This window comes from Lepidochelys kempii, chromosome 10 (assembly GCF_965140285.1).
Source record: "Lepidochelys kempii isolate rLepKem1 chromosome 10, rLepKem1.hap1, whole genome shotgun sequence".
Classification (NCBI taxonomy): Eukaryota; Metazoa; Chordata; order Testudines; family Cheloniidae; genus Lepidochelys; species Lepidochelys kempii.
The window spans coordinates 78,573,704-78,601,326 of record NC_136389.1 but is presented as its reverse complement, the minus strand read 5'-3'; the positions used below and the strand labels follow the sequence as shown (position 1 = coordinate 78,601,326).

At 44.6% G+C, this 27,623-nt stretch overlaps 1 protein-coding gene across 1 annotated transcript in view; it reads left to right on the top strand.

Annotated features, from left to right (window-relative positions):
• The window catches only part of IGDCC3 (immunoglobulin superfamily DCC subclass member 3), a 258,890-nt gene that overhangs the window by 139,813 nt on the left and 91,454 nt on the right, over positions 1-27,623 (top strand). Inside the window, exons 8-9 of the mRNA XM_078854705.1 lie at positions 18,070-18,317; positions 18,766-18,930. Of these exons, the coding sequence (XP_078710831.1) occupies positions 18,070-18,317; positions 18,766-18,930 (413 nt within the window). The remainder of the gene's footprint in view (positions 1-18,069; positions 18,318-18,765; positions 18,931-27,623) is intronic.

Genomic DNA, 27,623 nt, shown 5'->3' with positions numbered 1-27,623 from the left:
ATCCTTCCTCTCAACCTGAGGAAGGTGGTAAGTACCCAAAGCTTGGAGATACTCAAACCTTTGGAGATACCCACATCTTTTGGAGTCAGTTTGGCCTACCTGGGCTTGCAACCCTGGGAGATGGAAGGGACGGGACGCACCTGAGGGAGTTTCCAAAGCCACTGATCTGAGAAGTGCAGTTGTAAGTGGGTTTACAGGATGGCTGATTGTTGTGGGATAGGATGAACTGGAGAAAAGAAGTCAATGGTTTGTTTTTCTGCAAGGACCCTTTCCAATGTGCCCTTTCCTTTCATTCTTGGGTGCATGACTAAGTACTGTAACCTGCTTAATTCCAGGCAAAGTCCATTTGCGATTAGGCCTTTGGATTTATCAGTCACTTGCACTCAGAAAATATTTGTCCATGTAATAATGGATCTAGAATCTAATGGTAATGAAGCTACTAAACTCCACTCTAAGCTTTTTAATTAGATTACCCGGTTTCCTGGAAAATTCATTTGGATTAAAACTCTGCTTAATATGGCTATAAAGGTCTGAATGCCCCCAAAGGGGTTTTTAGAAAAAGAATAAATCATCCAAAGTCATATTGTGCACTAATTGATTTCCAAATGTACCATATGAACAACCCTGCTCCTGAAAACGACACAGCTAGGGTCACCCATTGACAGACTAGGATTTAGAAATAGCCAAAAACTGGGGTGTTTTGGTCCCCCTCCTTCAGGTCCTACCTCCAAAATGTCCTGTTAGATTTTGGTTTTACAAACCTAAAACCAAAATGAGTTGTTCAGCTCCTGGTCCCATTTATTTGAGCCCCCCTTTCACTCTCATCTCATGGGCTGAGGAAGGATCAGTTTGTCTAAATGGATCCTGTCTTGGCCCATCTCTGCTTGGGTAGGTATTTTAAAGAAATCTAGGTTCAGGGATTTTCCCTCTTTGAACTTATTGTTACAGATCTCTGACCACCTACGCGAGGACTTCATGGTTGTCACTAGCATGGCATGGAAGGTGGGGAATAATTTCTGTGACTATATCTTCCAGTTCGAAAGAACATTTCAATTTGTCTGTGTTTCTGGCCCTGCTGTCCTCTCCTTCTGCAAGCATTTGAGTGCCTGAAGCTAATCAGAGCTTGTATTCATTAGGAGCAACTGTTTCATTCCAGTGGCTTAATATTTGCCAAAAGCAAATGTCAATTGATAGATTTGGTCCTAAATTACTATTATTATTTATTATTATCTATTTCTTATACTGTCGTAGCGCATCAGGACACTAATCGTTGACCGAGACCTTGCTTTGCTAGGCGTTGATCACACAAGTAACAGAAAGCAGGTCCCTGCCCCCAAAGAGCTTACAATGTAAATATAAGGCAAGAGACAACAGGTGGATGCGACAGCCAGATGGGGGAACACAAGGAAACGATTGATACTGGTCAGCATGGAAGTAGATTTCACAGCACACCAGCTGCCTAGCCAGGGTAAAGATCTTGTAGACACAAAGGCAGAGGAATCTTAAGGAAGACAATGAGGTGGTTTTGCAGATGTTTCCTGGGAGCTCCTCTCGTGTGGAAGGGCCTTGCACTTCCGACTGTGTTGGCTAGTTACATAGGTCTGGTATTGTTGCTGCTCCCTGATTGGTTCACTTGCATAACTACCAACACAGCACACGTTGTCCATATTACAGTCAAAGAGAAAACTCATAAAACTGGTTCGGTGGGATTTGTCCATGAGAATTGGCTTTAGGATCCAGGCCATGCAGAGGAAAGATGCTGATCATGTTCGTGCATGTAAATAAATCCAGAGTAATTCACTGGCAGTCATTAATTGCACCAGTGATTCCCTGGTACTCATCGTACTGGATTTCTGAGATGCCATAATGATGATTGCAGGATAAATGCCCAGACAGATAGAAGTGGGACTTACACACGCTGCTTGGGTGACTGTTACACAGTCATTCTAAGAGCATGAGAGAGTAAACAGAGACTCTTCGAGAGGGTAGCTGTTGCATTGTTCTTTCCACACGGTTGGGTTTCGTTCACTTTGTGCAATAATTGATCTGTGCCCCCCGACAATACGGAGCCTAGAAAATAAAGAATTTTCCCAGTCCCCAGCATGCAACAGGAAGAACTGGAATGGGGCTGGGTGTGAGAGCCTCTGGTCTCTGCTCTGCCTGCTTCCCCATCCTAGACATTTCCTGACAGCCCTCTCAGAGGTGTAGTCCTTCCACGAGTGGTTCGGATCCAAGCCAACCCTGGTAAGGTAGAATGCCTTGTGTGAAGTCCCTGGCCACAGTATCAACCCCGCCTGTTAAATCATTCCTCCTGCTTCCTTGTGGCTACCAGCTGCCCTGTGTATTTTGCACATGTTCAGTAGATTGCCCCCACTCAGGCCCCTGAGGTACCTTTTAGAAGAGCCGTGTTCAGATCTGTCAGGAACGCAGCTGAACACAGCAGGGAAGGTTTAGGCTGCATGTGGAAATGAGGCATGTAATCCCAAAAGAGCAGAGCTGTGTGTGTCCAAGGTCACAAAGCACTTATAGCTTCTTTAAGACAGTGTCTCAGGGCAAAAAGAAGATGCAGGCATAGACTAGCCTAGGATCCTGTACCCACCCTGGGAGGGCAGTAAGAGAGACCACCCAGCTCCTGGAGTCATGTGATTACATGAACATCTTGCCTCTGGTTTTTAAGAAGTGTGTTTCTAGCCTTAGGGGCTTGTGAAGAAAAGCTGGAAAATATGGACCACAAAGACTTAAAAAACAATAGCAAATAAAATAACCCCAAATTTGTTGTTTTTAAAATCTCTTGATGGGGTCGGGGGGGAAGGGGATTCATGGTTCTTGAATGCTGGGGGGTAACCATGCTGGATTTTCCTTGTCTTGTGGGTGAAGTGCAGGACAAGGAGTCAAGAGATCAAAGTTCTAGGCCCAGCCATTCCACAGGATTACTGTGTGCACCCAGGTTGTGCACTAGAAATGTACAGATAATGTGGCAAGTCATTTGAATGCTGTGCCTTGGTTTCCCCTTCTCTAGAATAGGGGTGATAATATTTCTCCAGGGTGTTATGATTAATTAATGTATGTGAAATGCTCTGACATCCTCAGGCAGAAGGAGCTGCTGTATAAAGGTACGAAGTGGTATTGTCTGCGGTAGACATTTGTTGAAGGAAATATTCCCACCCTTATTTCCCTTCTCCTTTTTGGTTTCTTACAACCTCCTAGGGAGAGTCATTTAAAGACGTAATCTTGCTCCCATTGAGGTCAATTGCAAAACTTCTGTTCACTCCAGTGGGACAGAGGCAGTCCCCAGATCAGTGCCAGAAAGGGAGGCTGGCGTTCTTTAGTGACCCAGTCCGGTAGAAGCCATCTATAGGAAATTCTATTCTGAAGACTTTGCAAAGGGCATCATGCAGTTGAGAAGAGGCCCGTTAGCCTCTGGAAGTCTAGATCATCCTGAGTCATGCCCCGTATGGGCTGCTTCTGCACAAGGAAAGCAAACCACAGGCCAGAGAAACTTCTGAACCTCTTTTGTGAGTTAACCACAGGAGGCAGCAGCCAGACGGCTAGCACAGAGGATAATGCACTTCAGTTAAGAAGCATTGTATTTACATTGGCTTTGACTCGCTTTCCTGAGATCATGCTTTAAAAATATTGCCTGATATACTGGAATTACTGAACTTTCCTGATAATTATATCTGAATATGCAAATTATAGGCTGGGGAAAGAGGCGGGTGTTCAGACCCTATCTCCTCTTGAGGGTATTTCTCTGCCCATTTGATCCTTCAAGGGAAAAAGGGAATCAGTTTTAGGCTTATTGTATTCTCTGTTCTCCCTCCCATTTCTCTCCCTCCGTTCCCACCCACCCCATCCCACCCCGCTTCCCAACCAAACAAGGGAAAACTAGCCTGGAGCTCTTCCTGACATGTGCCAGTCCCAGCCCACATTGATCTCCTAAGACAGGAGTAACTAGGAGTTCAGGGCCACATTGTATTGTGGTCTGAATGTAAAACAAAGAAAGGCCGCTTCAAAGGTGTTTGGGGTTTTTTTTTCCTGGTACAGAAGGACACACCTTTGACTTTGGGGCCATTTCCTCTTACGGCTTCCCATGCCAAAATCCTATTGAAATCAATCAGAATTTTGAGTAAGAATTGATGGCAGGAGGTAGAGCTTGGTCATACAGAATTGTCCAGATGGAATATCTGGACTAAACTCTGTCTTATGGAGGATCCCAGGATGAGGCCTGAGTCCCTTTGGAGGGATGTATGCATGTGTCCTTAGGTACCAGGTGGTGGCTAAAATAATTGGAAGAGAAGGAAGGACTATTAGGGGACATGTGACTTTAAAATATGTAATTGGTGCCCAGAATAAGACCGTCAACAATTTTCCCAACAAGAGAATTTGACTCTTCTTGAAAATTGTTCGAGCCTCATTTTCAACCCGTGATATCAGAGTTCAGGATGTTGGAGAAACACCGAATTTATAGCTGGGTTTTGGACGGATGAAAAATTCTATCCCGTGGGGTAGGTGGAAATGACTGCTCTTTATGACTGAAACCTCAGCAGATTGTGACTTATTATATCCCTCGGACCTGTGCCTTACTGAGCCAATTATTTTAGTGATCTTCATGCATGGTATGGGGCTCTGGACACACTGATTCACTTGCCAAGCAATTTATAGTCTTTTTACATAGTCAAATGACCTTTGCAAGCTAAGTCCAAGAAATACCCTTTCCATTCCCCCATCTGTAAAATGTGAATTCTAATTATTTTATGCTCTGAAGAGCTCTTAGTCCATTTAAGATTGTCCAATGCGATGCCCTCTCGAAAGGAGGTGGTTCTGTTTTGAAAATGCCAGCTGTGTGGGAACAAAATATCTGATCAATGTTTAGCAAAAATCAGAGGCAATTCTGGATCACGGATAATTGTTAATGAAAAATGCATGAAGGCCCAGGCCTAGGGAATTGTGGGATTTTCCATCAAAAGCTGTGAATAAAAATCACTTTCCCTAAGAAGTAAGACTCTTGCTATGTGATCCCTTTCTCAGACCATGGAGCCCATGTTTGTTGGAATGATTGTATATTTGACCAGCTCACTGGAATTTGTTTCATCTGACAAACATAGGGCTGAATTCTGCTCTTGGAGCCGCACAGTAGATTGCAGCTCTGATTTGCTCACCTTGCATGTGCAGATTCCAGTACGGGATACAGAACAGGTAGAGCGGAATCTGCATACATAGTGCCAGATCCTCAGCTGGCATATATCGGTGCAGCTTCATTGGCTTCAATGGAGATGTGCCCCTTTGTACTAGGTGAGGATCTCTCCCACTCTGCCCTGATCTGAGAGTACACATTCACCTACAGAATTATTTCAAAAAAAAGAAAAGGAGGACTTGTGGCACCTTAGAGACCAACAAATTTATTTGAGCATAAGCTTTCGTGAGCTACAGCATCCGATGAAGTGAGCTGTAGCTCACGAAAGCTTATGCTCAAGTAAATTTGTTAGTCTCTAAGGTGCCACAAGTCCTCCTTTTCTTTTTGCGAATACAGACTAACACGGCTGCTACTCTGAAACCAGAATTATTTCAATTGATCGTGATCAACAGTACATAATTGTGTAGTTTGCAACAACAAAAGTGCGACTGCTCCTTAAATAGTTCCAAACCCACAGGCTGGAATGGTTTCCCCAAGGGTGGAAGGGGAAGTATAATGCGTTACTGGCAAATTCCGACACTTGTAGTCAGTGCAATCTGCAAGAAAACGTATCGCCGCCATGGCAAACGGGTGGTTCTTTTGGACGGTAGAGGTGAGCTTGCGCACTTTTCAAAATCATGCATTTGAGGTTGGTAGATTGAAATATACCAGGAGAGGGTGAGGCATGAAATAATAACAAAATTGCCACTATGAAAGGTTTATTGCGTTTCATCATTTGACCCAATAAGTGTTCAGTAGGTTCCAGGGGGTCATTTTCAGGCTAGAAATAAATCACATTCAGGGGTTTATGTAGCTAGGCTGCATTGCCATAACAGCAAGTAACAAAGGCCAACATCTGCAGAGAAGGCAGGCTCTAAACATTGATTTTTCAAGACGATTTTATTTACAAAATGGTAATTAAGGGATTTCAATTATTCCACTGAAAAGGGGCATCAGTACAACCCAGGGCTCAGGTGGCTTTTGCTTTCACAGTGACCTTAGCTTATGAACTGTCCCCCTTTAAACTCTGTTACCTTTATGTGTTGAGCTCCTGTTGTCAATATCCCTTGAATGACTTACTACATGAGTGGTGTGTGTTAAACCCTCATCGGAGAAAATAATACATTGTAAATACATGTAGAGAAAGTTTTGTTCCTTCTCTTGGTGCTGAATTCCAGTGCATCCACCGGATTTCATTCTAATAGATGTCAGTCCCCATCCACCTGCTATTGTATACGCTGCATTGTCAGCTTTTGGATATCAAATGCAAGCAAGCTACCTATTGCTATGGCTGAGTAGAATAACTGCCCCTTGCAGGGGAGTGAAATAGTTCAGTGGCTTGTTATGAAAACAAAGAGGGGTTCATGGTCCCAGCAAGATCCTGCTGACATGACTGAACTGTGTGCACCCATTTGGGGAACAATCAGGCCCCTGTGTTTCAAGTCTTGAGGGCAGTTGGAGAACTTCACTGATTACAGGTCGAGGGAGCTGCATGCTAAAGTCTGTTAGTTCCCAGAAGCATGAAAAATAAGGAAGAACAAGAAGGTGGAGGGAGGGTCTAGATGTTAAGCGGCTGCTCCTCACTTAAAGATCATTTATGGGTTTGATTTTGTTTTGAAGGAATATGTAAAACCTGCTCTGCAACCCAATTGCCTCTGCAGCATGGGGCGTAGAATCCCTCGAACAGAGCACAAAGCCAGCAGTGGGGCATCATCATAACTCAGTCTCCTCTGCCGTGAGCAGGGATCATGCATTAGGGTCAGGCGGTCATATCCCACAAGATGGATTTGCAGCAATTACAGGGCAGCTGACATTGATGGACCTTGGTCTTTCCCATCTCATGTGTCTCGATGATTATTTTGCTGCTGCTGTGATTTTTCTCAGTGGTCCGTTCCATCTAGCTGGCGTATTAATAACTTGCTGATTCAATGTTATAACTCACTCTTGTGTTGGTTATGTATGGAAAACAATACATTTGTAGAGGGGTCCCTTGTACAGCTCTGCGTGTTCTCCCGTTCCTCCTTTTATATCTTAACCCAGCCCCCAACACACACCCAAACAGACATAAGAACTGTTCTGGGTCGGACCATGGTCCATCTTGCCCAGTGTCCCGTCTCCAACAGTTTCCTGTACCAGAGGTTCGGGATAATGTACGGAACCCACCTTCTGGAAGTCACAGGTTTAGGGTTTCCCCGGTATGGAGTTGCGTCCCTGACTATCTTGGCCATTAATAGCCATTGATGGACTTATCCTCCATGAGCTTTTCTACTTCTTTTTTTATCCAGTTATACTTTTGGTCATCACAACATCCCATGGCAATGAGTTCCACAGGCTAGCTGTGCGGTGTGTGAAAAAGTGCTTCCTCTTGTTTGTATAAAACCTGCTGCCATCAAACTATGTAATCAAGAAAAACCTGTCATTGGCCATTGTCTGCTGTTTAGAGCAGGGAACCAGGAATCAGGAAGCCACTGTGTTGTCAGCTTCTCTGCTGGCATAAGAAGACACAAGGCCACAGAAGTGAATGGAATTGTACCTTCTGACATCAGCGGTGAACCTGGCTGCTGAGTTCTGTTCCCAGCTCTGACACTGACTTTGGACAAGTCATTTAAACTCTCTGTGACACACGTTCCCTATCTGTCAAATGAAGATAATCGTGCTACTCACCTCTGTAAATTGCTTTGAGATTAGTGCCAAGTATTGTTAGAGATGTATCTTAATTGCAACACTGGCTCTAAGTGAAACTCCTTCAGACATTGGGAAAGCTCCGATCCCTACCCAAACTTTGCAGCTCAGGCCCTTCTCTTTAAGAGGGACCAACTGAAACCAATGATCCAAGAGCCCTTGAACTCTGGGAAGTTTGGAGTTGGGTTGGGATTTAGATCTGAACCTGCAGGTTGGACACTTGTAATTATTATTATTTATATCTATATCCACAACAGTAAAATCCTAAAGAACCCAAAGGGCAGTTTGTGTACCATGAGTGTGTGCACATTACATACTTGTGTGTACTTTACGTGCACATGCAACTGTGTGTATGCTTGTGAGAGAAAATACATTCAAAGTGAAGGTTAGACTGTTGGTGTGCTGAGACCACTGCCAGTCCTGCTGACCTGGATTGTCTCATTGGTTCCTTGAAGTCCCATGCATTCATCTCTTGTTTCTCGTCTTATACTGCAGGCCCTTTGGGGCAGGGACTGTCTCTTTGTTCTGTTTGTATAGCGCCTAACACAACGGGTCCTGATCCATCATAATACAAATAATAAATCATAATAATAATGAAATGGGCATGGATTGAAACTATATCACTTTTTAAGGCCTTGACTGTGGCTTCTGGAGTATGTGGGATGCAGCTTGCTATCTCCTCCGTGGCCAACCAGTTCTGCTGCCTTGGGGCTAGGATGTGGTGGAGCTGAAGCCCTGTCCCCTCGGCGTGTTGTGCACCCCCTAAGGAGTAGGGAGCAGCAGTCCCTGTTTTCACTTGAAATAGACTGGAATTCTGCCTAACTTATGTGGGCAACCTGGGAACGGGGAATTTCCTTGCTCCCTCACCCCATATGATGGTCAGGCAGAATCTGGACCTATATCCGTAAGACATTCAGATACCCCGTTGATGAGCACAGGACAGCTAGATATGGAGCCTCTCTATCTAGATATAGAGCCTCTCTACTTGCCCATTTTTAATGCATTGGTCCCTGTGCTATCTGGGCACCACTTTTGTCCTCCATCTTACTCCATCTTACTTATTTCTCCAAAACGCCTGTTACAGGAGTTTGGAGAAATTGTGGTAGGTCTGAGCCAGGCTCCAATTGCAGGAATTAAACCAGATCCTAGCCAGCCAGAAAGAGGGTTACATCGTGTTCTACTAAATATAAATCCATAGAGCTTAAAGCCAGAAGAGACCATTCTGGTTATCTAGTTTGACTTCCTGCACAACACAGGCCAAAGTCTTTCACCTAGTGGTTCAAGCATGAAGTCCATCATGTCTGGTTGAGCTAGAGCACATTGTTTAGAAAGACATCCAACTCTGAGGTAACGATTTCAAGTGATGGAGAATTCGCCTCGTCTCTTAGGGCAGTTCTTTCATTAATTACCCTCACTCTTAAAAATGGGCACCTTATTTCCGGTCTGAATTTGTCTAGCTTCCAAATGTGGGACACCTTTGGAACAACGTCACCACACACCACTCCAGGCAAAAGCTTCTTTCTAACCATGCTGGCAAGTGGCTGAGAGACAGTTATTCATCTGTACAGTCATCTCCAAGACAGACCATCACAAATACAGTCATGCTGGCCATAGCATGTGGTCAGAAACTTTTTGAATGGGTGATTGCCATGCATCTGAATGCTGACTGGTACATTCCTGCCACCAACAAAACTGAAAAGGCTCCCACAACTAGTCACTCTAATCTCTGCGTTAGTTACATCGCATTTTCTCCTGATCAGGAGCGAACCTCTTTTTGTATGTGTGCACATGCTGATACCTTTCCAAGTAGGCCCCTCTTTTTCTTTGTGCCGCTGAAGCAGTGAAGAGGTTTCCTTCACTTTGGAAAGCTGAGCTCTGGTCACTGGCCTAGACCTCTGACCCGAGTGAGATCAGTCATCTTGATTGCCTGTGAACCAAGAGACAGCTTGTGAATATGCTGCTTTTGAATAGCTGAGGCCTCCTGTTCCTCTCCACCCCCACTTCAGATCGGCGTGGTGTGAATTGACAACAACGCAGCTCCCCACTTTTATGAATGCCTGTCAGTGCATTGTGCAAAAATTTGATTGAGCTCTCAGCTCACTGAGCATCTTTAGTGGCCAGCAGAAAGCGTTCTGGCATCTCATATCGTCTGATGCGTTAATGTTGCCATCAGTCTGGCAGGAGCGGAAAAGTTTTCAAAGAGCAGATGTCCCGACGTGACAGATTTTCTGTTCACAGGGAGAAATAAAGGGCACTTGCATATTTCAGGCATTTCGAGCCAGAACCACTCTGCTGCTGTGTGAAGGGGAGGGGTATGTCACATAGCAGCTAGACATTTTGCTTTTGTTTAAGCTTCTTAATAAAAAAACAACAACAAACCTTTGGGAAACAGGGCCAGATTCTGCCCCAAATGACACCTGCTGCAGCCTCACTGATTTTGATGGGGATTCACAATGGGCAAAAGCAGGCAGAATTGGTCCCATAAATATTTAAGAGGCAAACTGGAGCTTACCAGTGGCCTCTTCAAGGAGCAGAGCCTCATATTTGACGAATTATCATTGACTTGCTGCTAATAACCCCCTTAGAATTTAGGCATGATAGAGATTACCATGGTGTAGGCGCGGCTGCTGGAACAATTTGTATCGTCGGGGGGGCTGAGAGCCATTGAACCAAATTGTAAACCCTGTGTATGATGGAAACCACTTTAAGCCAGGGGGTGCTGCTGTACCCCCAGCACCCCTAGATCCAGCACCTATGGTAGGTGCTTCCACCGAGGATATACAGGGTCTTGACAGTCCATTTGTGATATCTGCAGGTCAGGTTGTGTTGTTTTTTTTTTCTATGTGAGTGTGTGTGCGTGAGAGAGAGAGCGAACCTTATTTTGAGGTTACTAGTTCCTTATATAATTGTACCTTATGGAAGTCCAGCATTTTTTTCCTAGGATAAGCACTCTGCCTGCTTCTCTGCCCTCAATTTCTACACCTCATTAAAGTTTTTAGGTGTTGCTGAAAATGTAATAATTGTATCGACCCACTGTCTGTGACCTAGTTCAAAGTAACACAACATCTGTGGCCTCTGTCGATCATATTTAATGGCTCTCTTTGACCCTAATCATCTACCACTCACAAACTCGCACTTATAAACCTCCAGGAAAGAAAAGTTTTAAAAAGTCTCTAAGACAGAGGTTTTAGCTGCATGCTGTTTTCAGTGTGCGCAGAATCTTATTTCTTCAGACATGACAGTCTGCTCTAGGAATGTGAGCTGCTGGTGTAAAATCTCACAAGCTACAACTCAGTTAGAAAATTTAGTTATTTCATATGGCAGAACACAGTGATATCAGGGTCCTATTGGTAAGGCATATGGTGCCTGTGAAATATCACAGGGTATGCCTACCCAGATCCTGATCACTTAGCATCCCCAGGGACCTCTTGGACTGGAAGTTCTAGCATCTGGATAACATGGTTTGGTTTAAAATGGCAGCTAATCACCTCACACTTTGCCCTCTGAAATGCTCTCTGAATACAGGAGAAAGGGTCAGGTATACAGCGGTTATCTCACAGCAATTGTGTTTCCTGCCCTATTACTCTGCTAGCATTCTGCTAAAATAATCTGCCAGCAGACGTGTTGAGACAAGCCTCTTTCTAATATTGAAACAGCCAGAGGCAGATCCAGTTTTAATGGAGATAATATAATTTCATCTTGACTGACAACATGACGCTGGCTGGAGAGTAGGCTGTTTTCCATTGGGGGAAGGGAGATCTGGGTCAAATTCAAGGCGCTGGTCCTATTCTTTAAGGTCCTTCATGGGCAAGTTCTTGGCTACCTCAGAGAGTTTCTTTCCATTCATGACTTACGGGACAGCTGCACTTATCAAGAATGTTGATGCTGTTCGTGCCTGGGATGAGACTTCTGGTAGGCGGTGGTAGGGGTGCAGGCAGAGAGTTCTGTGGGTCTCTCTGCTGGAGATGATCCCAAGTCCTGCTCTGTGGCTGTGCAAAGGCCACCTTCTTATGCAAAAGCCTTCCTGCAATGACAGGAGTCAAAGAACAAATAAATACGGAAAACACCTCCAGGGAAGAGTATCTAAATCTAGCCATGATGAACAGGATCCATGATGTGATTCAGATGTGTTGTGATTCTTATTCCTGTATGCTGCATCTAGGTACTAGACAGATGGGTACGTTGTAAAAAACGTAGAGAGAGACAGTTCATGAACACTGAGGTAAATCAAATAACCCCTCCAAGCCAGCATTGAGGAGTTTTGGCAGACCATTCTTGGCCAAGCCTGCCACAGCTCGAGCTGTACCTGTCTGTGGCTAGAGACAGACCTCAGCCCCGCACTTTTCACCAGCACTAACGATAAAAGAAACAAATGTTTTTAATTTCAAATTCAACCTGTGATTTGTATTGCTTTACTCTTCAGACTCCACTCTGAGAACTGCTATTGCTCAGCTTTTATTATATTGCTGTTCTTCTGTGACACATTCGAGACCACCAGCGTTTGACTTAGGCAGTAAAGTATTTCACCGGTAAAGAACAATAAGCTGCCTGCTCTAATCTACACAGCCTGTTTAGCATTACGACAGGCGGCCACAGGCGGGACTTGAATTGGATGCAGTGCTCTGATCCCTTAGGCAGAATAGGCCCTCGTATTAAGGGTTGTAACTATGATCTTGGCTTGAGGTTCATCTGACTTTTTGGGGGCACTGCATTCTTGGTAGAGTGTGCATCCGAGGCTGTGGAATCTCCCACCACCAGAGATCAGCAAGATCACCAAGCCCTACCATTTCTAGGTTATGATGCTCAACCCTCTTTCCCGCAATAATGCAGCTGCAAAAAGACCAAATCACATTCTTTTGGAAGACAACCCCCGAGTGTGGGTCCACTCAGGGCAGCAGAGGAGTCGAGGGAGAGGTGGGGAGTTTTGATCTCTTTTGCTGACAGTGTTGGTGTAACTCGTTTAGGTACCTGACACCTAGATACTGCTGGGATTGGTGAATTAGATACGAGTTGGAGGCTCTTTCACATGCCATCTGGTGCCAAGGCATAAATTAGAAACTGGCTGATTGCAGACCCTGGGATTAGATCAGCATCTTCCCCTCTGGTGTCATGCGATTTCCTCAGCTCGTTGCAACAGAGAGCTGGCTTTTTGTTTTCAGAAGGCTGTACACATGGCGGAGAGCAGGGCACGAGGTACAGGTCTGGTTAAATAGGGGCCAGTTCCTAATGTTTTCAAAGGCTCCCCACTACAGGAAACTCTCAGGGAAGACATCCAAACCACGGACCATCTAGAGTAGTGGTTCTCAAACTAGGGCCACCACTTGTTCAGGGAAAGTCCCTGGTGGGCCGGGCCAGTTTGTTTACCTGCTGCATTCACAGGTTCGGCCGATCGCTGCTCCGACTGGCCGCAGTTTGCCGTTCCAGGAAGTGGTGGCCCTCGTTTGAGAACCACTGATCTAGTGAACCACTGCCCTCTAAGAGCCTTCTCTGGTGGGGCAGCTTTGATTCATTCCATGTCACTGGAAGCCACAGAGTGGATGTCAGACTTGGACATTGACCTTGAGTGCTGTTTTGCAAGTGGCCATATGAAAAAAGAAGGCTATAAAGTCTGCTCCATCGATCTGAGCAGCCAGCCCAAGAACGAAACGAAAGGACAGTGAGGTGTGAACAGAGCCAGGGCACTGCTCCCTCCCCAACCCTGACTTCCCACTGCCCTCCACTGTCTCTCTTCCTACATTTAAACTGTATATTAAACCCAGCGGTAAGTCCGTGGAAGCTAAATGCTTCCCATTGTTTCTGTGTCACTTTGTCTGCAATCGGGAGGTTCCGCGCTCCCCTCTGCTTCAGAGCCAGCCTGGATAAGGCTGTTCCTAGGTACACAGATGCCCAGCGAATTCATAAGAATAATCCCAATATTGATGCTGCAGACGGAAGCAGCATTCGTGCTCCTTTCTCACATCTTCTGTTTTATGGAAAGCTGCAAATACAGCTTTTGAATTGCATAATCCCGCCTTTGCACCATCTGTCCTTGTGGAAATCCTCTCTTGTTGACACAGTTAAGCTACAAGTTGGGCCTTCTTTCCCCCCTTTCCTTTTTCATTTAATCAGCTATATTGAGCCTATGGCTATGAAGGGAGTTTACGGTTTGATTCACTGAAATCACCATATCAGCTGAAACCGTCCTATTTCGTATTCCATTTACAATGTTTCCAAGGAAACAAAGGCCTAGGACATAAATAGATGGCTGTTAAACATTTGCTCATGTGCGCCAGTCCTGATGATTTGCAAGGCAGAAATATGAATGTTAAATCAACAGCAATAATTGATTTTAATACAGGAAGACCAATATTTTGTTACAATTAAAAGAATCATTCATTATGATATACAATCAGACAATGTTGGGTTATTTGTAATTTACACTTTCTACTTACGGTTTTTCACTGACATAAACAATGTGCCTGATTCTGACCTTATACTTAAAGTCATGTAATTTCATTGACTTCAGCAGAGTTACTCCAGATTTTCGCCAGCGTAACTGAGACCAGACTCATCCACAATGTTTCTTTATCTCTAACGTTCACCCTCATGTAATAAAATGTTTTTTTTTAATGCCATGATCTGGTAGTAAATGTGGATTTGGTTAGATTGGGGGCATTTCTTACATACCAAAGGGTCTGTGTGTGTGTTTGTTTCTGCTTGAGGAATCATTTATTGCATGCTGACTTTGACATATACTGTACAAATGTCACTGAAACCCTGAGACATTATGATCCAATGAAAGTTTCTGCTAAGTTACAAGTGAGCCAACGCAAAACCATTCAAAACCTGTCAAATGTACTGAACAGAACTCAGGAAATCATCATGAGAACAACGAGGCAAATAAGCATAAATACAGTGCAACAGGTATGCGGCCACCACAATGTATAACTATATCATGTGATACATTGGTAAGCAGAGTTTACGTACAATAATGAATGAACAATGTCCTGTGTGAAAATATATACCCTGCAGGATTTTGTCAGGTGATGAGAAACATCCAATAGAACATGGTAAGTTAAAATGCCAGTTCAAAGGTTAGTAAAAATATTTCCAACATTGTCCAGTCCTGGCTGATGTAAATGTACAGGTAACTTCCCAACATCAGCTAGGGATGGGGCTCAGGCACTGGGTTTAGCACCATGTCTGAGCTTTCCCAGAGTGGGTGGCTGGATCTGTGCATTTGGTTAGGGCTCATCTTCATCAGAGACTTATGTAAGTTACATCAATGGTTTAGAATTTGCCCTTGATTGTGAGATAGAAATGGTGTGAAGATGCCATACACTCTACCTCTCCCACCATATTGAAATGATTTCATAAACATGTTCTTCTCCCTTTCATGCCTTCCCAGTCAAGGCCCCATGCTGTGGGAACCTTCCTCCCCCACAGAGAGGAGGCTGGGATGGGACACTTCCAGATCCCTTCTGTACTTTTTTAGCTGGCCAGAGGAGTTTGCTGGAGTCATTCACCCACCGGGGACCGAGCGCCTGACTCACTCCCCGGACCCCTAGTCAATTCCTTTTCCACTTGAACTCAGATCTTCATGTTAGTGCCTGACATCGGCCATGAAGATAACTTGTGGATGCTGTTCAGAGAGGTTTGGCTCTATTACGAGCCTCCGGTGGTCAGTATTTACAGCTAGTGTGACCGATTGATAAAGTGGGGGCCAGTCAGTGAGATTTCTAAGTGGATGGATATTCCCTTTAACTCTACTTACATTCCTCCACACACACAGGGCTGTGTTCTCTCATTGATGAGTTCAAGTAAGTCCATTTAAGGCTAATGGAAGGTAACCTTATATATAAGTATTTTAGCATTCTAGCTGTGGTCCAAAACACTTCAATTTACAGCAGAAATTACAGTTCAACCACAATTTACAGCAGTGATTTGTACTAGTACCATCTCTTATTTTTTAAAATAACTGTTCCAGTATTTGCTCCCAGGCAACATATTCTCAAGCTGAGCGTAGCAGGAATTTACATCTTCAGAGCAGGCTGAAAAAAGCATCAACTTCCCTCTTTTTTACACAATAGTAACTGGGCTAATGCAGTTATAAATATATTTTGTTTGGCACCTTCTTGAGCTACTGCATCAAGGTTGTTAGAAGCAACTCCAGTTTATTTGAGCTTCAGAGGCTGCCTGCCAGTTTCTATTAGGTAGCAGAGAGAACATTGTAAGAGTACAGTGACCCTGGGTCTTTGAAGGCTGATGTATTGGATATTTACTTTTAATCTCTTTTTTTTGTTCCAAACTTGATTTTTGAGGAAATATGTAAGAGCTTAAAAGACCAGACCATGCATTGTCTGCCTCCCTTTGAAAGCTGAAAGTTACTAAAATGCTGTTTTGAACAGTAAATAGCAAAATAGGCAGGTTGCTAGTAACAAGTGTGTCCTCTTTTCTTTTCTTTTTTTCTTTCTGAAATTGATAGTTGCTGGCTCTGTTTGTCTGAATCTGGGCAGCTGTTCCACTCCATTGGATATGAAATTGTCTCAGTTATAAATGGCCCTTGTCATAAAACCGTGCAGTTCTTGAAGCAGCAATTCACTTCAACTACCTGAGGTGTAAATGGAATCTAATTCTTCGTATTACCACCTATCTAACGAACAACCATCCTCTCACGCTGGCAGGATTGGGGCACTAGCGTCAATGAACAGAGCCACCAGCATTTTAGAGATTTGGAGCATGACCGGGCTTTTTCCCCCTGCTGAAATGGTTGTGACTGAAAGCCCCTAAACCAAGAAGCAGCCCCCCCCCACCCCATCCCTGCAGTATGTTTGAAGAGCAGTTCCAATGATTGCAGTATGAAATCGGTGCTTTCAAACACCAGCATCAGAAATGCACACGGAGGTTTTGTGAAAACCAGAGAACAGGCTCGCAGGCTTTGGATTTCGGTTTGAAATTATCAGGCTTTTCAGTACACAAAGGCAAAGGATGAAGCTACAGCCCCGCAGGATAAGTGGGCTAATCCTAATGTTACCCTAAGACTGCTATAATGTGCTATAATACAATTACAACATCACCAGAGGGCTTTCTGACTGGGGTTGATTAGACTTGGCTTAAATTTCACGGGCTTTGCCTTTGTCAGCTCATTGTTGGTAGCTATTTCGATAATCCTTCCTAGCCAAGTTAATATCATGTGAATAGACACAGGGACCAAGCAGGTGTAGGGCCCAACTCTGCAAGGCACCAAGCACCTTTAACAGCTGAAGTTGGCACCAGCTGAGCTCAGCACCTGTCTCGAGGCTCTTACCTTCTTGAAGAATCAGGTTCTTCAGTGAGACTAAAATCTTACTGAAAGTAGGGCTCAGAATTCAAACTTTCCCTGTGCTGTCTTGCATACTCACTCTGCTGAACTCAGATTGCTTCCCTCCCTCATGACCATTTGTGATCATGAAGCACCATTCTCATCTCTAGGCTGAAATAGCAAATGACTGGCAAATATCTCAGGTATAAAGAATTGTGCTGAAAGCAACTCAGCTGAGCTTGGGGGGCCAGGGCAGATTAAGATTCCACTGAGAAAAGGCAGGTTCTAAGCAAGAAGATGAACATGAATCAGATTTGAGAATGCCACCTCCCTACCCTTCCTTGATACTTGCCTGTTTATACAGCCGAGGATTGCATTCTCCCGCTCTGCCCCACAGCATTGCACTGGGAACCCATGTTCCATGACCCCTAAGTCATTCTCACAGACACTGCTCAGTGTAGGACACAGTTGCCCATCCTATAACTGCGACCTATATTGTTAGTGTCTCATTCTTTCTCCACAGCCCAGGGGCAGCAGCCCCTCGGGGTGTGCCTCTTCCCTTCTAACTTTAATTAGAGGTGTCCACAATCTCTTTAATTCAAGACACAGATATGCCGCCTGGTTACAAAATCAGGATAATGTCTTCTCCTTTTTCTCTTCCTCCTCCCTGGGCTTTTTCTTTTCATGGAATCATCAACTTGCAGATGCAGCGTTGGGAGCCTATTTATAGCTCCTGTTTGGCTCAGCAAGCAATGCCAAATGGGATTTATTTCAACGGTCCCACAGTCAGCCTCAGCTGTTTGTGACATCTTTTCAGACCTGGCCGGATGGACCTCGCTGTGGCGGGCAGGTGGGATTTTGAAGGGGCCAGATATTTCTAGGAAAGCGCTCGGCTCAGAACAGCTTGTTTTGTTTTGTCGGCCTGTATTTTTAGCACACTCACAATCTACGGGATCAGTCAGGAGGATGAAGCTATCTACCAGTGCATCGCTGAGAACAGCGCCGGCTCCACCCAAGCCAGCGCGCGCCTGACGGTGCTGTGGGCAGATGGGTTGCCTGGTCCCCCGCAGAATGTGAAAGCTGAGACCGTCTCCGCAACCACTGTCCAGGTATCCTGGAGCGAACCTCTGCAGAACACCAAGGAGATCATCGGTTACGTGCTGCACATAAGGAAAGCTGCAGGTATGGGAAAAAACCTGATGCTCCTTCTCCTAGGTACTTGAATATTATGGTGATGAGGGGCATGTAAATGACTAGATAGAGAGATGATCAAGTTATCTCATCCCTGTCATCTGAATCTCCCTGAGGATTAGTCTTTGTATGCAGGTCAGAGAATAGGAGATAAGAGTAAGCAGAATATGAGAAAAGTTATACCAAACCTTCCATATAGCCTAATAGTTAAATATAAGGAACCGAGTGCTGGTATTTCCTCTGAGAGGGAAGGGAAAGTGAAGCTATATGGGCCCAGTCCAACTCCCATGGTGAGTAGAATCAGGCCAGGCAAATGCAGTTCCTTGTTTTGATGCAAAACTACGACTTAGTAAACTGTTGCTGCAGCATTTGTCTGTCCGATCATTCCCTCTTAGGCAAAGCTAATGCCTCTCTGCTTTCCCTTTCTTGTGCATTTCAGACCCCGTGGAGATGGAATACCAGGAGGCTGTTAGCAAAAGCACCTTCCAGCAGCTAGTGACGGATTTAGAGCCCTCGACCAGTTATAGCTTCTATATAAAGGCTTATACCTCCCGGGGTGCCAGCAAAGCCTCTGAAGTCATGGTGGTGAGCACGCTGGGAGAAGGTAAGGAGACCTAAAGCTTGAGAGATCTGATGCTGGGAAACCTGCGGATAGCAGCTCCATTTATCGGGCTGATAAATGTACTTGAATATTTTAGATCATGTCTTCTTATTGTTCCCCCTTTTCCCTGCTCTGTATTGTGCTGTAGGATGTTATATAGAATTCAGCTGTCGTCTTATGACAAGGAGCTAATGGAGTTCCTCATCCTGGCAGTATTGGACTGGCAAGTCAAAAGCAGCTCACGCTCTGTCTGATCTCCGACGCTACACAGCCTAACATTGTGTAATTGGAAGTTGTTGAGGGTTCTTTTTTTTTAAAATGTAGCCGTTTCTGTGTTGGTTGTGTGCCCGGTTGCAGGTGAAAGGCTCTTTATTGTTTATAATGTACCAAAGGAGAGTCTTTTGCAGCAAGTGGGGTATGTTTGTGGATTTTCTCTCCCCATCTAAACACACTACAGAGACCTCTGCAATGTTTTGTGCTGTGCAATGCCAGTGGCTTCCTCACACAACCCTTTTGTTCCCATTTCTCCTTCCCCGAGGTCCCTTCTCTGGAAAATGAGTGAGTTCTTTTGATCACCTCAGTGGGGCCTGACTTCATGCTGCCTCATGCCTAGATTTCTGCCCCACCCCCACCCCAAATTCTGTGTGCAGCTCTTGCAGGATCAGGCCCTAGCGATGAAGGAAGTAAAGGGCATTCGCCAGGTGGTGCTCTAGGTCTCAGTTTGGAGTCATTGGGCCAGATTTTCAGCTGGTGTGAGCTGGGGTAGCTGCTTTGAGGGGGAAGATGAGGTAGAATAAAACCAGCACACCTGCATAGAGGGGATCCACAGGTGATATAGAGCGATTGGAGCTGCTCCTGTGCCACTCACTTCCTGGTTACTGGCTCAGGGGGAGAGGCCGGGGAAAAGGTTGTGGCAAGGGTAGCCCTACGCTGGCAGCCAGCTACATGAGAGTAGCACTCTCGGGCTCTGGATGCCCCATTGAAGCCAATGGGAGTTGAATGCCAGCCTGTCTCAGGATCAGGCCAACGCTGCGTTGTAACCTTAAACCACTTGTTTTAAACAAAGACTAAAGTCCAGGTCCCCCAAGGTATTCAGGTGCTGAACTCCCATTGAGGCTCTGGGCCTAAACCCCTACGCATGAAACAAAGGTCTCCGTGTTCCCCAGGAGCCAAAATACTGTAGTAATGTGAGCACAAGGTCTGGTGTCTGAGCAGCCATTCCTAAAGAACCCGGCATGTGTACTTTCTTTGGATGACTGTGGTTCTCCTGAGGGCAGCTGATTAACAGCCCAGCAGAGCGAATCCTTGCTTTACCCACCGAACAAGAAGCTTCCCTCCCAGCCACAAAGCCCTGACCTGGAGCGACCTCATCTTTCAGTTCGACCTCTGGGGCTTATTCGTACCTTGGCCTCTCTGTGGAGGTTGCCAGTTAGTGTCCCCAGTGTGCAAGTGCTCTTTGTGATGGGAGACACTTGTCCACAGGAAACTGGACAGAAATCACCCAACCCTGTTTAATAGGCCACAGTCGTGAGATGTGATAACTTTCAGTCACTGGCCGTGTGCAGGAGGGTGTAGTGTTTTCTGAAGGGGCAGATCTCTGAGCATTTCAGGCGGCGGATGCCCATGGTTTATCTCAACGGCCTCTTCTTTTGCTGTGAGACAAATGCATAGGAGGGGTGTGTTTTCCCTCAAGAAAGCACTCTGATAATGAATTTGAAATTGAAATATCAGTGATATGAGGAGAAAGGGCCTATTTCAGATATAGTTGAAATAGGGCCATTGACTTCAAGTTGGTGAATCAGATCTCAACTCGGCTTTCAGTGGATGTGAACATTTGCTATAGTATTTAAGTAAAAGGGCTAATAAATCCTTGCAATGGAACGGGCTGCGTAGTTACCCTTCAAGGTTATTCACTCAGCATTCTGAAGGAAACCAGTCATCCTTTTAGCTTGGCTTTCCTTTCAACGTAGAGAGAGGGGGTGTAAACTTTAAAATCCTTGACCCAAAGCTCTGAGTTCAGTAGCAGTAGCCAGCAGCCACGCATGCCTCATAAAACTTGGTGTTTTTTGGATAAGGTTGGGGCAGGCTGGGTAGGGCTTTTTGACATTATTCCCTTAAATCAGCACGTGCACGTTTACGTATTTTGTATCAGGGTAATAAATTTCCAGGCTCTTTGAAGCTTGAAGGCATCCTTGTACAGCTCTAATGTCTTTAAAAACAACATCACCCCATGTAACAAAGATTAACCACTAAGCTGCAATTTGTAATGGACAAATAAGCCTTGCTAAATACCCCATTCTCCCTCCACTGAGCTTAATTCACTTCTTTTTTTCCCTGATTGCTGCTGTTTGAAGGGGCTCTTATCATCTAGTTCATCTGTAAAATGTTGTTCTAAAAGACTCTCCTAAGACAGAAATGTTTTTGTGACTTATTTTAAGTTCAGTGACACCAGGTTTGGTTTGTGTTTTGGGAAGGCATGACGACAAGGAGAGACTTAGGGTATGTCTACACTGCGATAAAAAACGCGTGGCAACGAATCTCGGCGCCTGAGTCAGCTGACTCATGGCCATGCTGCGGTTTTTTTACTGAGGGTAGTGTAGACGTATCTTTCAAATGCCAGATTCTGAGTTGCTCTGTTCCTGCGCTTGGTGGAGAAACAGAGGGGTGGGGCAGAGGTGGCTTTAAGCCACCTTTGCAGTCTCCAAATTCTAGGACAGCTGAGGCCTGCTCTACTTTCCACTCTGCTTCCCATAGCCCTCTCAGGACAGCGAGTTACGTCTCCCTGACTGAGGATCGGACCTGGTTTTAACACCACCTAGAGCTGCTGCTGCTGCTTTAAGTTTCCGCACTGACATAGGGTCTTTACTGGACTTTACACCAGTGGAAAATTGGCATTGTGGAGCTCCCGTCTGCCACACCCAGCTGTTTTCTGTTCAAGGATAAAATATTCTATCTAGCAGGCTGAAAGGAGCTGCAAGAACAGAATCTGTGGCATCCCAGTTCCATAAAAACGTAGAGCACTAGACTTGGATGTTCACTGAAAATAAGACTGATGCCAAGTTTATGTACAGTGGAACATGTTCATATGAGTGCTTAGGTGGCTTTTTTGGTGAAATCTTATTGACGGGAAAGGACCTATGCTGTACAGGACTGTAAGTATCTGCAGAAGAAATTAGTGTGTTTGTCTATTAAAACTGACTAAAATTACTGTGACAGGAAAAATATGTTTTTTCCCCTCCATACAATATTCCATGTGCAATGTCTTATCTGATGCTGTCAAGTTTCCCCCAGGATGGCTCTGTCATCCTGACTCAGGGACAGAGGAACAGTGATACTTAGTGTCTCTGCCACTAGAAGACGTATTAGATGTGCTCAGAATCCTCTGTTGTGGCATGTCTGTTGCCTGTTCCTCACAAAGCCGCAGCTTGCCAAGCTTTATATCTTAAACAAAATAACAAGATGAATTTTGCCCTGGCTTACACTGCATACAACCCCATTGCAAACTGTAGGGTCCAGTGCATCAGGGCAAAACGTATCCCAATAACTTCTGTATAGATGTGGCCATTGCAGTTCCTAGCCACAAGGTGAATGTCAGCACAATACAGAATTATTATCTGGTAGAGATTTTTCCAGGGTGTAATATGGTGAAGAAATTCAGTTCCTTAAGAACAAGGCTACATAAGAGTATGGGGCTCTCTGCTTCTTGATGCAAAATGTGCTGAGACAATTTGCCTCAACACCAAACAGAGAGACACTACTTGCAGTGCAGAAGTGAGTTTTGCTTCACCGGTAGGTTATGGGTTAGGCCCCTGAAGAAGCCAGCCTGAGCTTTCTGGGAGTAAGATGAGTTGGATTTGGCCCTTAATTTGTAGACAAGAAAAGATCCCATAACAGGCGTTCTAGTGGCTGGCCCGAGACTGGGGATGTGGCTGCTGGGCACTGACTTGGACTTATTTCAGATTTCGATGCCCGTAAATGCACGTCTAACACACAAATGCTGGCAAATAGCAACAAGCCACATATAGTTGCCTCCTTCAAACCGTTCCTCCAAACTCCTCTCATATTTTCTATCACTACTCTCAACTCTGATGCTTTCCGCTTCTTTCTTTGCACCTGGTCATATTAAAAAATGAAAAAGAAGAAGAAGAAAATACCAAGGAGGGAAACCAAACAAATGATCTGCATCCTTGGTAAATATCTGGCATTAGAGAAATCTTCCTCTCTGTTTTCCATTGTTCATGCTTCCGCCCTGTCTACACCACACCTGGTTTTCATTTCTTGTCACGTCTCTCTTGTTTGAATTCTAAGCTCTTCAGGGCAGGGACCTGATGTAAAGCTCTTGGCATAGTAGTAACACCATATTCAATAATGTGTTGAGAAGTGGACAAACGATCATGCAATGGAGAGAGGGGTCTGATAACAAGACTCTTAGAGCTCTTCAGTCCAGTCCTGAGCTCCCATAAGCCAGTTTTACATCTGTGTGACTCCACTTATTTTGGTGGAGTTACTCCAAATATGCACTAGCATAAGTGAGATGAGGATTGGTTGGGCCCATTATCCCAGGCAGTCTACAGGCAGGTGCAGGAAGACAGCAATGCATTGGGCCATCTTCGGAAGGTTTTCTTCATAGTCTAGAATCCTGTTTTTTTTTTTAATGAAAATTTAAATTGCACTGGAACTGAAAGAGCCAGCACAGAAGCTGTTAGTTGTATTGTGAGGTACCATCTCAATCCAGTCACTGGAGGGAATGATTGACAGGCAGAGGGGGAAGAGATGGGTTAGATACTGTAGGTACTTCAGTATAATATGAATTGGAAAGATGACACAACACAAGCCTAGAAAGAGCAGAATAGGCTAGGCCCTACTCGGAGACAAACTGTGTAAATTCAGAACAACTCCATTGATTTCAGTGTATTCACTCTGAATTTATGCAAGTGTAGATAAGATCAGAATCTGTTCCAATAGTTGGGATTGCTGCTCAGCCTTCCGGTAGTGAGATAAAGATGTGACATATTACAGATGGGGAGAAACAGGTGCACGCCATAGACGCAAACAATGTGACTTTTAAAATCTCAAACTATATGTGCATCATAACAGCGTGTAAGCAGCACACACTCCTATTCTTGTCTTTTAATGCTTTTTAGGGTTTTCTCCAGGACTTTTTGACATTTCTCTAGGATGAAGACTGTTCCTTTAGTCATCTTCGGCTAAAGAGGATGCCAAGAAGAAAGTTGAAATGACCTGGGGAAAACTCCAAACAGCACTGAAGAGGAAAACAAGTATTCCATCCCTTAGTAAATTTGGGAGACTCCTTACATATATTAGATATATTTTACCTGTTATATATACTTCTGTGAAACACATATAATTGTGTGTGTACACATGTGTATATATATACACATACCTCTATACTGCCATGCTGTATACACTTATTTGTGTAATGAAATTATAAAGAGCACATGCATTCTACAAGTGCATACATAAAATGAATACTATATATTCCAAGTTTAAATGAATACTATATATTCCAAGTTATAATGAATACTATATATTTCAAGTTTTGAAGGAGAGAAGTTCTTGTGGTTTTTATTAAATGTAAGGCTCTTATACCGTAAAATAAAACAAACTCTTCACAAATTGGGGTGGCCAATGTTAATGTTTCTTTGTCCAATGGATAATAAAGGTATTTCTCCCCCCATTACCACATTTTCATTTATGATTCAGGTAATGAGGATCTAACAAAGTGCAGATTTTCAGCCAGCCTACCATTGAGCATATACCCACTTCTGCGTGCACAAACAATGCACACTCATTTTTGCACAGATCCTGCATGTTTGTGTGCAGATTGGATTGGTGGGCACCCACTAGAATCTAAACATGGCTGCTTGTATGCACAGATTTGGCAGATACCTACGTCTGTGGTGCAATCAGTTGCATGCTCAACGTTGGAGTCCAAAGGAGTAAATGTTGCCCCGAGTGTGCCCACTGCTCTTCTTTTGATACATGGCAGCTGATTTCATTGTGTCTCTGTCTCTTCAGCATACAGAGTCTCCGTAGAAAGACACATGCCTCAACGAACAGATCAGAAAAGGCAGTTTTTGTGCGCACCCCGGTGAGGCATGCACTGTAAATGCTGTGTAAGAACCTTGAGAGATGGCGAGAGAGAACCCGTGTACTGTAATATTACAATATTCAGAGGCTCACGGACTTTGCCCAGCTGAAGGCTGCTGTGGCAAAATTCCAGGAACTTGAGAATTACATCGAAATTGCATACACCTGAGCAAATGAAAAGACTCTGTGGATGCACCTCTGTGCACTTCGTGCCAGCGAAAATGATCAGGCCCTTTTTAGAAAAGGCGTGGGCAGCAGCATGACAAGCACTGTGGATAAAAACGTTTATCACAAAATGCCAAATCCTACATTCCCTAAACTTTAGAGAAATCGGGATCTAAATCCAGATCCAGACTTTGCAGCTGGCCCTTATGCCTATAATGGTCTAAATGACAGACCTCCCCGAACTTCCTCAGCTTTCAGAGTTCATATTCTCAGGCCAGATACCAGGCTGTGGCCGAGCTGAGCCTAACATAGCTTAGGGCTGTGCTATTTGTACACTTGTTGTCAGTGGTCCTCAGAGCCATTCCAGTAGCCAAGTATTTCCAGCGTGCAGGGTTGCACTGGACATGCCCCCTTGGTCCTGGGGGAGGGGAGAGACGTAGACGCAGCTGTGGCCACCCTGCATTACTAGTGGAGCCCTCTATGCAAGGTAGATCCTCCAGTGGCCAAACCACGGCTGAGTCCGTGCAAAGCAGCTGCAATAGGGTGACCAGACGTCCTGTTTTTAAAGGGACAGTCCCATTTTTGGGGATTTTTTCTTACATAGGTGCCTATTATCCCCCACCCCCTGTCCCGTTTTTTCATAGTTGCTATCTGGTAACCCTAAGCCGCAATGAGGCTGAAATTCTGTACCCTAGTGTCCTTAGCTGTTAAGCTCTTTCAATACATCCTGTGCCTGACCAAGGTTTCTTAGTCTCGAAGGTGATTTCTGCAACACATAGTCCTTGAGCGTTGTAGGGCAATTTAGAGACGTCCAGGCAGTTCCCCCCCTCTCCCCTCCCCGTCATTTCAGCTTTGTTCAGGTGGCACAAGGCTAAGCACCCTGTGCTGCCATGTGAGATCTGTTTATTTAAGGATATGCTCAAATTTTCAATTCCTGGGGCTACCAAATGCTGAGCTCATCACACAAAAGTGCTGCGTTCTTTCTCCCTAGCGGAGAGAACATTGCATGCGCCCATGTATAGCCCAGCCCTAGCTTAGGGATTGACTCCAGGATGGTTGCCTGAATGGAATAGTATTGTGCAGCACAGTCCTGGTGTAGCCGTAGATCCATTCACTGGATTTATGCTGTGCAAGCACCTCCTTCATGATTCTTAGGAAGGTCAGTTTTCATCTCCAGAATGATATTGTCATCTCATGGAATGGCACGTTTTATCCCCATTGTCACGTCAAATGGGTATGGGGAGAGAAGCATAACGTAGTACACCTTCTTATGTCCTCCTGTGAGCCGCACGGCTGCCTTCTGGGTCCTCCCCATGTTAGTTAAACCAGTGTAGACTCCTTTATGCGCCATTCAGTTCGGCGTTCCAAATTCAGAGGTGATGTGTAAGATACATTTTGGTAAGTGAGTGTGAGTCTAAATCTAACCAAGTAACTCCTGGTCTCTAACTCCTGGTCCCATATGTTATAACAGGGACAAAATACCATTGCTAGAATGTCACATGGTGAAATGAACCTCTTTGAGATGTCACCATGGGCAGATGCTGGCCGTGTGAGGACATGAGACCAATAAATAAGGGCCACGCTTCAACGGGTGGGATCCATCACCTCCACCTCCTCTAGGGATTCCGTTTACAAGGCTATTTTCCATTTTAGGGTAGGGCCTGGAGTTCCACCCCCTAGGCTGAGTCAAATGGCCGGCCTCAAAGAGGGGACCCCCAGACCACCCCACAGTTTTGTCCTGGAGGGATCAGGAGGGAAGGAGTATTATAGGAAAAATTACATTATTGGATTTAAAAAAAAGATTTATATCTACATCTTGGATGAAATGGCATGTTCCAGAACAAGTTTAGTTCTGATCCATAAACAGACTCCATTGATGCGTGTACACAGATGAAGCCATGGTGTAAACAGATTTCCATTTCAATAACTTACACATCTGGGTACTATCCTGGTAAGAAGCAAACTTTGATATAATTGGTTGTTTTCCGATAACAGATGTTAAACCAGAATATGTTCATACAAATGAATGTGGAAGCCTGCTTTCTTCGTTTTCTACTGAGTGTACATGGGGATGTTCTCCTAATGTAGGTCAATGGGAAAACTCCAACTCATTGTTCCCTTCTATTGACTTACATGTAAGTCATTAGGAAAATTCATTGACTTGCCCTGACATTGCATCCCAATGGGAATCAATGGAGATGGAATACCTTTTTGGAAGACGTATTACTGTGATTGCACAGAAGTGTCTCAAACAACAGATTAGTTTTTGTTTTTCCACAACAACTGTACTTCTTTGAGAAAAAAACGTTTAAAATGTCTGGGAAATTTCAGATCCTTCCCATGTGCTGTTTTGACCATAATCTCATAAAATAGTAAAAAAAACTGGGAAAGTAGCTTATTTGCTGTTGTCAAGCTTCAAA